Source organism: Panthera leo, chromosome D2 (genome assembly GCF_018350215.1).
Source record: "Panthera leo isolate Ple1 chromosome D2, P.leo_Ple1_pat1.1, whole genome shotgun sequence".
Classification (NCBI taxonomy): Eukaryota; Metazoa; Chordata; class Mammalia; order Carnivora; family Felidae; genus Panthera; species Panthera leo.
In genome coordinates this window covers 60,499,479-60,512,038 of record NC_056689.1, presented here as the reverse complement: position 1 = coordinate 60,512,038, position 12,560 = coordinate 60,499,479, and the positions used below count along the sequence as shown (strand labels likewise).

The 12,560-nt window shown below is 39.7% G+C and overlaps 1 protein-coding gene across 1 annotated transcript in view; it reads left to right on the top strand.

Moving 5' to 3' along the window:
- Window positions 1–12,560, top strand: part of ARL3 (ADP ribosylation factor like GTPase 3) — a 37,274-nt gene that overhangs the window by 2,138 nt on the left and 22,576 nt on the right. Inside the window, exons 2-3 of the mRNA XM_042909351.1 lie at window positions 3,951–4,094; window positions 8,730–8,846. Coding sequence (XP_042765285.1) covers window positions 3,951–4,094; window positions 8,730–8,846 — 261 coding nt within the window. The remainder of the gene's footprint in view (window positions 1–3,950; window positions 4,095–8,729; window positions 8,847–12,560) is intronic.

Sequence of the window (12,560 nt, the reverse complement as noted above, 5' to 3'; positions counted from 1 at the left end):
GGGTCCGTTCTACATACAGGAACCTAGTGGTAGCTATCAAGCATTTTCAACATTTGAAGTTCGTTCCCAAGATTGTATTTTCTGGCCAGAAAATGGTCAGTGAAACGTAGAAAAAAAAAAATGAAAGAAAAACACCCACAACTACTGCTTTGAATACCTACTATGCGCCATACTTTACACACATTACCACATTTCATCTTAATAGCATTTTTCTTAAGAGTATTGTTCCAGTTTTCTAAATGCCCAGGATTATATATATAAGAAAGTTGAATTCAAGTCTATGAAATCCCAAAGCCCATAATAATGTTGTTGTTGTTGTTGTTGAAGTTTATATATTTTTAGTAATCTCTACCCACATGTGGGGCTTGAACTCACGACCCCAAGATCAAGAATCACATACTCTACTGACTGAGCCAGCCAGGTGCCCCCCTCACCGATAAAGTTTTGATTGGGACTATGGTGAGGTGGGAACCCACTGCTCCTGGGGAAATGCCCCTACTTTGTTCCTCAGGAAACAGTGTATTTATTTAGTAGAGCAATGAGAAAGTAGACAAGTTTGGGTGAGTTTCTCCCTATGAAAGCTATAGGAGTTCCTGGAAGTTAATAAGGTCTCAGTGAACGGCGTATTTTTTTGTTGTTGTTGTTAAAGAGGTAAAAATAAATTGAAGTCAGTTTCATTCAGGCTAGTTATGAGCGGGGAGGGGCACCTGGGTGCTGGGATGAGCAACCGACTTCGACTCAGGTCACGATCTTCTGGTTCGTGGGTTTGAGACCCACATCAGGCTCTTCCGCTGTCAGCACAGAGCCAGCTTCAAATCCTCTGTCCCCGCCCCTCCCCTCCTTATACTGTCTCTCTCAAAAATAAACATTAAAAAAAAAGAAAAAGCTAGTTATGGGGAGTGCAGATACCTGACAGTTGGGTTACTAATTTTAATATTTAAATTTTAACTGCTCCTCACAGCCACATACACTTTCCATCACACTACCATCACACACCTCTCTCCCCCTCCGCCACTCCAGTTTCTCTGAATGACCTAGTTTGCATCATTTTAGGTCAGCGCACCATGCCTCTGCCAGTAGTGGAGTTGAAGCTGATTCTGAGGCAGATAAAATATCTGTAGTCAATAGCACATCTATTCATAATTTGCCTGTAGAAAGTTTAAATGTTTTGTGGCTGAGTCAGACCACTTCTGTCCACCAGGGTGCAGATAACTTGTATGCACACATGCTGATAGCAGACCTTATACAATTAACTACAGTTCTGATTTCTTAAATTGCCTTTATTCAGTGTCAGAGGAGGACATATCCTACACGGAGATCATGTCTGCTTTGCTCCCGTTGCACTTGGGGCACATTGTGGGTGTTTAATGTGAACGAAGGAATGAATGAATATTTTAACCAAAAATCACTTTAAAAATTCATTTCCTTATGTTTGTATGCAAAACTCAGGCCCACAATAAAATTAACTTCCAATAGCTGTCTCCCTTCATTCGACATTTAAAATAAAGTGTGGTCCTTGTGTTTAGAAACCTAGGGTAGACTTATTCTTCTGTCTTTCCTCCAGCCTCTTAAATCAGCTTACTTTGTACCTTTCAGGCAGAACTCTGATATCTATAAATATCCTCTTCCCTATTTAGCAAACCCTGATAATCCTGTGATCCCCTGTCCTCAGTAGTTGGGTTAATACGATGTGGTACCGTATTTGCATTTGTCTTCCCTAGACCATGCTTCAGATGCCATTTATCACTTTGATAGAAGAAAATAGTAGCTGAATTTTCCATTTCTCTGTCATGTCACTTAAAGGTAAAGCATATGAAGTTATTGTTTCTCAAGGAGAATTACTCATTAGAAATATAGAAGTATCATTTTTTTTATACATTAAGTTAACAAAGTTTAGGTATAGTTAGAATGGTTTTCTCTTCTGTGCTTTGCTTCTCCCTTTTCAAAAAGAAATTATTTTCTCTTCATTTTTCAATTTCAAATATAATCAATGTGTAACAAGTCTCAGCCTGCAGAAAGCCATGTTTTTTGGTTTTTGGTTTTTTTAGAAAGCAGGGTTTTTATTTACTGATTTGTTTTAATAGACACATGAGAAAAAACCTAAAACGTTCATTTTGAACCTTGCAAATAGTCCATGGAAACATCTTTCATAATTTCTACACTCGTAGATAATGCATGAGAAGACTTTTACCTGTACTGTCATTTCATGTACTGACGTGATAAATTCTGGTTATTTTAGAATTTTATTGGAAGAAGTAATGAGGACATCTAATCAAGAACTCAGGATGAGTAGTACAATGTGTTTTCCCTGTTCTAGCCTTTTTATATTACCAGTCCCCTGAGGATCTCAGAATTCTAATTTTAACTGTTCTGAAAGGTGGTATTATAAATGAGTGATTGCAATGTAGCTAATAGAAGCCGGGGAGACTTCTCATAAATATAGTTTAAAAAAGGAATGGTGTCAAAGTATTCAAGGCCAGATAAGATAAAAACAAAAGAAAAACGTCATGCCCTTAAGAAAAAAAAAAAAAAAAAGAGTCCTGCCTATCTGTTTGTTTGAAATCTGTTCAATCACTCTTTCCCAAATCTTTTGGTATAGATTTTGTCTTTCTGTTTTAAACTAAATCTTCCATTTTATTGCTGGAAAAAAATTGAGGCACAGAGAGGTTAATGTAATCCTTAGCAAGTCAGTGCAGATACAGAATACTGGAAGTGGTAAACAACGAGTCTCTGAGGCAGAAAGGAATTCTTAATAATTATGCATATTTGCATATCATTGTCCAAAGACTCAATTGTTGAGAATTATTTCACAGAATTATTATTTGCTCTTAGTGAACAGACTGGTTTGAATTATTGCCTGGTGCAATAGGGATAAAAGTATATAACCATTTTTATATAATTCTAAGACTCAGCTTGAAGGAATTTCTGTTTGGGCTGGGAGATTAGATTATATGCCCTTTAAACTCTGGAATTCTTTGATTCTTGTTGTAACTCATGCCTTACTGGAACAAGATTGTCAGCTGCAGGACAGAACAAATAACCATCTTACATGATTTTTCTTACGTTCGTAGCTAAAAACCAATATGATTTATTTCCAGCCATTAAAAAAAATAACAAAAACAAGGAACAGATATCAGATTACTAGTCAAAAATACTCTGGTTAAATTTTGACTTTTTTTATTCGTGACTGACTTTGACAATTTTCTAACTTCTCTGCTGTATCAGATTTTTCATCTGAAAAACATAATTTATACCATGCACCTATAAGGATCTTGTGAAAATTAGATAATAGAGGTTGTGTGGTTTTTTTTTTTAGATGAGGATATATATATTTTTTGATGGTAGAGCATTTTGAATGATGAAGTCTTAAATGTAAGCTGAAATAAAGTTTTAAACAGCTCAGATACAATTTTATACAACTTTGTTTTTGTTTTTGTATAGCATCTTAAAATCTTTCACTTACTGGGTGGATAATTTTATTTAATTCAACAACTATTATCTAGTGTCTATCTATAAGTGCCAAGCATTTGGGGAGACTGAAGCTATAGCCCTTACCTACAAGAAACTTCACTCTGGTAAAGGAGAAAAATACAGCAGTCAATGCCCTGTAGTCTGATATGATGTGTGCTCTACTAAGTGCACAGGAAGGGCTTTAGAAGTATGAGATTAGTAGTTCACAATCCCAGAAGATTTGGGGTGATTGCTAAGATGGATTAATAGGAGGAGCAGGAATAAGCCATGGTACTTACTAAATTGCAAATTTTACTGAAAGATTTCTGCCAAAACTTAGAAGGAGGCGGCAAATGGAATAAATCACTTTCAACTGGAAAATAATACGATGAGCTCTCCACAACCAAGAACGTTTTTCAAGGAGGAGAAGACATTCTGATATCCAGTAATATCAAAGTCAGTGCCCCAAAAGTAATCTGTCTTCTTCATGGTTGTTTAAGGGCTTGCTCTCAATTTTGCGCAAATTGAAAAGTGCACCAGACCAGGAGGTGAGAATCCTTCTCCTGGGCTTGGATAATGCTGGCAAGACCACTCTTCTGAAGCAGCTTGCATCTGAAGACATCAGCCACATTACACCTACACAGGTGAGCACTGCCCTGGCCCCAAGGTGCTTGTGTGACACAAGGAAGGTGATCATAGCAATATGGAAGACAAAATGGGAAATAGAATTTTGTCCACTCCCATGTTTTGTTACTGAAGAAAGTCTGTGCAATTTAAAAATAATCTAATATTTCAAAAATCTATCAAGAGGTTCCATAGATATAAGGTACTTAGAGTAGTCAAAATCCTAAAGACAGAAAGTAGGATAGTGGTTACCAGAGGCTAGAGACAGGGAAGAATGGAGGGAGTCATTGTTTAATGGGCACAGAGAGTCAGTGTTGCAGGATGAAAAAGGTTCTATGGATGGTTGGTGGTGATGGTGTAAAGATACTTGGTGCCACTGAACTGTGCATTTAAAAATGGTTAAAATGAGGGGCACCTGGGTGGCTCAGTCGGTTAAGCATCCGACTTCAGCTCAGGTCATGATCTCGTGGTTTGTGGGTTTGAGCCTCGTGTAGGGCTCTATGCTAACAGCTCAGAGCCTGGACCCTGCTTTGGATTCTGTGTTTCCCTCTCTCTCTCTGCCCCTCCCCCCCTCTCAAAAATAAATAAACATTAAAAAAAATTTCAATTGTTAAAATGATAAATTTTATACTTTACCAAGTTTTATATAAATCATTCAAATAAGCATAAATATATCAAGACACAATTCCCTCAGCTCTAAATGATTACTGTTATTTATTTATTTAATTTTTTTTAATGTTTATCTTATTTTTTGAAAGAGAGACAGGGTGCAAGTAGGGGAGGAGCAGAGAGAGAGGGAGACGGGAGACACCGAATCTGAAACAGGCTTCAGGCTCTGAGCTGTCAGCATAGAGCCTGATGCAGGGCTTGAACTCAGGAGCCATGAGATCAAGACCTGAGTCAAAGTTGGATGCTTAACCGACTCAGCTGTCCAGGAGCCCTCTAAGTGATTACTTTAAAAAAAAGTAGCTTAATCTTCTGATTATGAAATTAATACATGTAGAAAATACAGAGAGAGTATAAAAGAAAATAAATTTAAAAATTACCTGGGGATGCCTGGGTGGCTCAGTTGGTTAAGTGTTCGACTTTGGCCTAGGTCATGATCTAGGTCCTGAGTTCAAGCCCCATGTCGGTCTCTGTGCTGACAGCTCAGAGCCTGGAGCCTATTTTAGATTCTGTGTCTCCCTCTCTCCCTATGCTCCTCCCCCATTCACATTCTGTCTCTCTTTCTCTCTCAAAAATAAACATTAAAAAAAATTTTTTTTTAATTACCTGTATTTTTTAATCCAGCCTGTTTCCTAAGGCTGAGCAAGCAAAATACAACAGTGGTGCTTCCAGTGTGGAAGTTGAAAGACAAATGCTAAGTATAACAGCCCGCCTTCTTTAGAGCTGTTTCTTTAGACCTCCTTCCCTGTAGGAAATCATGAGAAAGCTTGACCTTTGGCCAACTCCTTGGGCTTCCTAACTAGAGGACAGCCCCGTTGGTCTTAGTCACTTTAAAGTGCATGAACCTTAGAGGTTTTAGGAAAACCAGAGGTTTTTTTTAGCATTTTCCATCACTGTACTGTGATACGAGTTTGGTGTCAGCTTTGAATGGCTGTGCCAATGTGTGTACTTCACAGCTTGTGAGGCTTACTGATCTGCAACTTTTTGCAGAAAAGTCACTTCAATTGCTACCAAATGAGCAATTTTACAGCTTCCGAACAAATTTAATGTATAGCCTAAGGAGGAGCAAATTACAGTAGTCTAGCCTAGAAGGGCTGAAAACACATATTAGTGTGTCAGGATTTCTGCCAGAAAAAGAAAAGTCTAGGGTTTTTTCTTTTTAATTGAGTATTAGAAGTAGGCTGTATCTCCTAAGAGTACCACTAAAATGAGAACGTCCACACTGTGAACATGGAAATGAACTCTTAAGTTAGAATTGGCCTCAAAAGTTCCAATTCTAACTTTCAGGCTTTATTTGATGCGTTATAGGTGATTTTGTTATTATATGATGTCGAGGTTTCATATTTATTCTTTAAAAACAAGCTTTTGTTGTGTTATTGTTTAATATCAGAAAAAGCAATAGCTGCTCATTATAGTAAATTTACAAACGATAAGTAAATAAAATTGTGAAACTAGAAATCATCTACAATGCCCAGACATAACCACTGTTAACATTTAGGAATGTATCCATTCAGGTTTTTTTTCTGTGCATGTATGTGATGGGTGTATTTAAAGATTTTATTTTGGGGGCACCTGGGTGGCTCAGTTTGTTAAGTATCAGACTGTGGCTCAGGTCATGATCTCATGGTTCGTGAGTCAAGCCCCACACTGGGCTCCCTGCTGTTAGCTTTGGATCCTCTGTCTCCCTCTCTCTCTCTGTCCCTCCTGTGCTCACACACACATACACTCTCTCTCTCAAAAATAAACATTAAAAAAAATATAAAAAATAAAGATTTTATTTCTAAGTAATCTCTACACCCAACATGGGGCTTGAACTTACAACTCTGAGATCAAGAGTTACACTGTGTACCGACTGAGCTAGCCAGGCCCCCTATGATGGGTATATTTAAAATAAAAAATAGGGTGCCTGACTGGCTCGGTCGGTAGAGTGTACAACTCTTGAGTTCAAGGTTGCAGGTTTGAGCCCCGTGTTGGGTGTAAAGATTACTTAAGAATAAAATCTTGGGGCGCCTGGGTGGCTTAGTCAGTTAAGCATCCAGCTTTGGCTCAGGTCATGATCTTGCAGTTGGTGAGTTCAAGCCCCACATCAGGCTCTGGGCTGATAGTGTGGAGCCTGCTTGGGATTCTCTCTCTCCCTCTCAAAATAAATAAACTTTAAAAAATAAAATAAGTTCTCAGAATAAAAAATAAAATGACTCATAGAGAATATACCATATCATTTTCACTGAATAATGCATCTTGAACATCTTTCTACGTTGATATATATGTAAATACTTAGTAATACCCATCTCTAAAGGTTTGTACCCATTCATTATTATTTCCTTAGAATAATTTCTTGGTAGACTTGTTGGGTCTGACAACTTACAGAATTTTTTTTCTTTTGATAACTTATAGAATGTTAAGGTAGTTGATATATATGGTCAGATTCCAGGAATTGCTCTTATTTATCGCCTGCTTCATTCCAGAAAGATTTCACGTTACTGGCTTTGACACTTACTATTGTAGTTAAGTGTCCAATTTTTAAGTACACAAAAGTGGCTTTATCAATGAGTTGAGAATGAAGCTGCCTTTTACAATAAGCTTAAGCCACTTCCCTTTGGAGTTCTTAAACTTCTAATTTATTCGGTCCTTGGCTTCTTACAGGAGCTGTAGTCCGCCTCCTCCCAGGTATCCTCTAGTGACTGTTTATCCTCGGTGGAAACTGGGTGGCAGTGTTCCTGTGCTGTCACACTGTGCCTTGTCCTTCTGTGCTAGGCAGTAGTGTTGGCAAGCTGCCAGATGAGGCAAATGTTTATGGAGGCATCCCCAGGCCCGCTTGACTCCAGTTATCCTGGATGAAATGGCACTTCTGTGGTAGCAAGCTGTTGATTGGATTTTTTAAGTCCTGATTTCACTATATCATTCTCAAAGATTTATTTTTAATTATTGCTCATGAAATGCCTTCTCTCCGAACCCCAAAGGTCTTGTTAATTTGTTTCTCCGCACGCTAACTCCCAGCTCACGGTTCCACCTGCCTCTGATTTGCTCACCTTCCTCAAAGTTCCACCTTGAGTCACTGTCCTGAAAATGAATACTTTCTTTTTGAGTTCATCAGAGATGCTTATTAAAGAATAGTTTCAAATGCCTGCTTGTTTATTTTCATCACTGCCTGTAACTGAGGGCTCCACTTCAGAGTCTGAACATGCTGTTCCAGCAGGCCATCCCTGCCTCGCTGAGTTAATACTCCAGTCACAAACCAGCTTCTCCCATAGTGTTCTGACTTCAGTTCCTTCCTTTTTCTGATTAATCCATATGAGGAAATTTTTGAAAGAATCCTGAATTGCAGATTGTAGCTCTTGCTTTTTTTTTTCTTTAACATTCATTTTTGAGAGACCGAGTGTGAGTGGGGGAGGGACAGAGAGCGAGGGAGACACAGAATCGGAAGCAGGCTCCAGACTCTGAGCTGTCAATACAGAGCCCAACGTGGGACTCGAACTCACGGACCGCGAGGTGATGGCCTGAGCTGAAGTCAGACGTTCAGCCGACTGAGCCACCCAGGCGCCCCAACTCTTGCCTTTTTTGAAACTTTAAGAATCTGTTCTGTTCTGTGTTCAGATTCAGCTTCTGTTTTTTGGTAGTTAAATGTAATGTTCTATTAAATGTTACCATCTTGAGGATCCATCAGGAAGTGTGGCTGTGTTGATTATCAAAGCTATTCTCATTCCCAGGTGTCCTCACAGGTGTGTGTGTTGTGCACGTGTGCACATTTATGGGCACTTACTAGAGAAAGCGCCACGTTAGCCATGACATTAATACTCCAAAACCTGAATGAAGTAAGCATGTAAAAACACATTTCTTTTTTCCTTATCATAACAGACTATTTTCAATATTACCAGTATCATATCTGCCAGAGTACATAATAATTAATAAATAACATAGCTGTTAAATGTAACTTTGTTGGAATTATGACCTCAAAGCTTAATAAAGCTTGGTGTTTTTGCCTGTTTCAGGGTTTTAACATCAAAAGTGTACAATCACAAGGTTTTAAACTGAATGTATGGGACATTGGTGGACAGCGAAAAATCAGACCATACTGGAGGAATTATTTTGAAAATACTGATATTCTTGTAAGTACTCCTTCTGAGGCATTAATTCATAGTCTTTTCTGCAGTGTGTTAGGAATATTAACATTGCTAATATTAACATAATATTAATGTTCTTTCTTGTTAGTACTTCCATTGCCATAACATTAGTCACTATGAATTTAGGACTAGCAGGAGGCTGCAAATTGTGAGAGAGAAACATCTTTTTTGTTGTTGTTGTTTTAATGTTTATTTATTTTTGAGAGAGACAGACAGAGCACAAATAGGGGAGGGGCAGAGAGAGAGGGAGACACAGAATCCAAAGCAGGCTCCAGGCTCTGAGCCGTCAGCACATAGCCTGACATGGGGCTCAAACTCACCATCTGCAAGATCATGACCTGAGCTGAAGTCAGACGCTCAACTGACTGAGTCACCCAGGCATCCCAAAAGAAACATCTTTGTATAACTTGTAGAAGAGTTTTGTTTTTGCTCAGTGACAACGTTGTACCCACATTCACCTTGGCAAAATATTTATTAATTACCATAGTGATTTGAAGAGCAGAAGGGAAATCAGAAGATCGTGCCACTGACTCCACTATCCCAAAGAAATCAACAAGTAAGAGTATCCCAAAGAGGCAACCAAGATGGTGGAAGTCCTGGAAATAATGATGCATACGGAATGGTTGAAAGACAGATGTTCTTTCTAGAAAAGAAACTTGGAACTGTTTTTTCAGTTGCTTTAAGAGCTATCAAGTCAGAGAGATTAGCTTCATCATGAATAGTTCTAGAGGACTGGGTAAGGAGCAATTTGGGAAGTATTAGGTGGTAGAGTTTAACTCAGAATAAGGAAAAAGTCTATCATTCTAACCGTCCAGAAGTAGAAGCAGTTGACTCATGCATTGGAGATTCCTGGCTCAGGCAGCATTCAGGAAGGGGCTGAGATTTTAGCTCCCAGCTCACTGTCACGTTCCACAGGACTACCATTTCAGAATCCTGGAGATTTCACTATCCACATACTTGATTTCTCCAACACCTCAGCTTCTCCGTTCCTTCACCTCCCCTTCAGGGATTTTCTCACCCACCCGACCTCAGCTACTCGCTGTCACGATCATAACCTAAAACAACGGGGTCTTGTGAACTTACATAGGAAAATAAATTGCACATTCTTTTCATTAAACTCTAATGAAAAGTTTGAATTTACTACAATTCTGCCTATAGACAAGGAACAGCCATGCTGGTGTGTTCATTCATTACCAATAGACGTCATCCCACATCTCAAATAACTTCACTCTCTGCTTCTGCTTCCTAAGTGCCTTTCTACTGGATCATTCTTTTGGCATGCACGCAGCCTGTGGTTTCTCTTGTTTAGAAACAAAAAACTCTTGTCCTGACCGTGTATCCCATCTAGTCCTAGTCCTAGTCCTCAGCCTCTATTTTTATTTACTTTTTCAAGTAGGCTTCACACCCAGGGTGGAGCCCAGTGTGAGGCTTGAACTCATGAGCCTGAGATCAAGACCTGAGTTGGGGCACCTGGGTGGCTCAGTCACTTAAGCGTCCAACTTTGGCTCAGGTCATGATCTCTTGGCTCATGAGCTCAAGCCCCACATCAGGCTCCATGCTGACAGTGCAGAGCCAGCTTGGAATTCTCTCTCTCCCTCTCTCTTCCCCTCCCCCACTTGCACACACACACTCTCCAAATAAACAAACAGAAATAAATACATAAAACACATTAAAAAAAAAAAAAGACCTGAACTGAGATCAAGAGTTGTACACTTAACTGTGAGTCACCCAGGTGTGCCCCTCAGCCTCTTTTTAAAACAAAACTCTGTTAAAGAGTTTTTTGAGGGGCGCCTGGGTGGTGCAGTCGGTCGAGCATCCGACTTCAGCTCAGGTCACGATCTCGCGGTCCGTGAGTTCGAGCCCCGCGTCGGGCTCTGGGCTGACGGCTCAGAGCCTGGAGCCTGCTTCCGATTCTGTGTCTCCCTCTCTCTCTGCCCCTCCCCCGTTCATGCTCTGTCTCTCTCTGTCTCAAGAATAAATAAACATTTTTTAAAAATTAAAAAAAAAAAAAAAAGAGTTTTTTGAGTTCTCTGTCCTCACTTCCTCCTCCCATTCTCTCTTGAACCCTCCATTCAAGCTCACCAAGAATCCACGTTGCTAAGGTTTTCCATCCTCCTCTTACTTGATGTATCTGCACAGTTAATGAAGTCGGTCATGCTGTCCTTGAAACTTTATCTTCCCCTGTTTTCCAGAAAACCATTCTATCTTGGATTTTCCTCCTGTCTCACTGGCTACTCTTCCTCAGTCTCCATTGCTTTTTTTCCCCTTGTTTCCCAACCTGCAAATGTTGGAGGGCTCTAGAATTCAGCCTTTGCTTTTCTTCTCTAAGTTGTGGCTTAAGTGATCTCATCCAATTTAAGGTATTAGTTACCACCGACAAGCTGGTGAATCCCAATGTATTATCTCCAGCTGGAAACTCTCGCTTGAACCTCAGTTTCATATGTAGCCAGCTGCCTGTTTGGTATTTCCACTTCAGTGGCCAGTAAGCCTCTTCAACCTGAATAGGTCCAAAACCAAATTCCAATCTCCATCCACCCCTCCCCAAACCTGCTTCTTCTACAGTCTTCTCAGTAAATGACAATTCCGTTCATCCAAAATCATTGGAGTCATCCTTGGCTCCTTTTCTTCTCACCCCCCACCTCTGACCTATCAGCCAGTCCTGTCAGTTCTACTTCAGAATATTTCTAGAATCCAGCCACTCCTTTCCATCCCCCTGCTACCATGCATTGATTACTGCAGTGTCATCCCCACTAGTCTCCTTGCTTCTGCCTTTCCTCCCTCAAGTCTCTTCTCAATGCTGTATCTATAGTGATCCCATTCAAACATAAGCTTCCCAATGTCACAATAAAGCCAGTGGCCTTACAATGGCCTTCAAGGCCCCCTACCTTCTGGTTTGTCTTACCTGTCTCATCTTTCCCCTCTCTAGCTTGGTGCCAGCCACACGGGCCTGCTTGCTGTTCCTGGAACACTGGCATACTCCCACCTCAGGGCCTTGATCATTGCTATTTGCAGTGCTAGGATTCTTTCCCCTTAGATATCCTCATGGCTTCTTCCCTTACCTCCTTCAAGTCTCTGCTCACATGTCACTTTTACCACTGAGACTTTCTCTGATTACTATATTTAAAATTATGACTCCTATCCCTACCCTTCTGGTACTATAATTTTTCTCTTTTTTTTTTTTCTCTTCGATTAGACCTATCAGTATCAGACATGTTTTTATTTATTACCCTTCTCCCTCCTGGAACGTAATGTCCACAAAGACAGGGACCTTGCTTTTCCTCCCAAACTGTTGTATCCCAAGTGCTTAGAAAAGTGCCAAATGAAATGGACAACTGTTACAGATGGATTCTGACATTAGGTATAATATAGAATTATATAACTTCTAAATTCACTTCCAACTCTGAGGTTCTCTGATTCTGCATCATTGTGGTTAAGTTCAAGGGCTTGTTAATTCCTTCTATAAAATAGGTAGAACATTTACTTCAGGAGGGGTTTATGAGAAGTAGTGAATTCATTTACTCCCCACAATTCTTAAATGGAGAATAATACCAAAATATAAAATTGTGCTATCATCAAATCAATAAACACATGAGGTACTGACATAGGCATCCCACAGCCTTCTCTTATTTCTGGCCCTCAGGGAAGGTAAGTTCAAGTATATACCTAGTGCCAGGTTAGAGGTTTAAATGGATGAGGAGA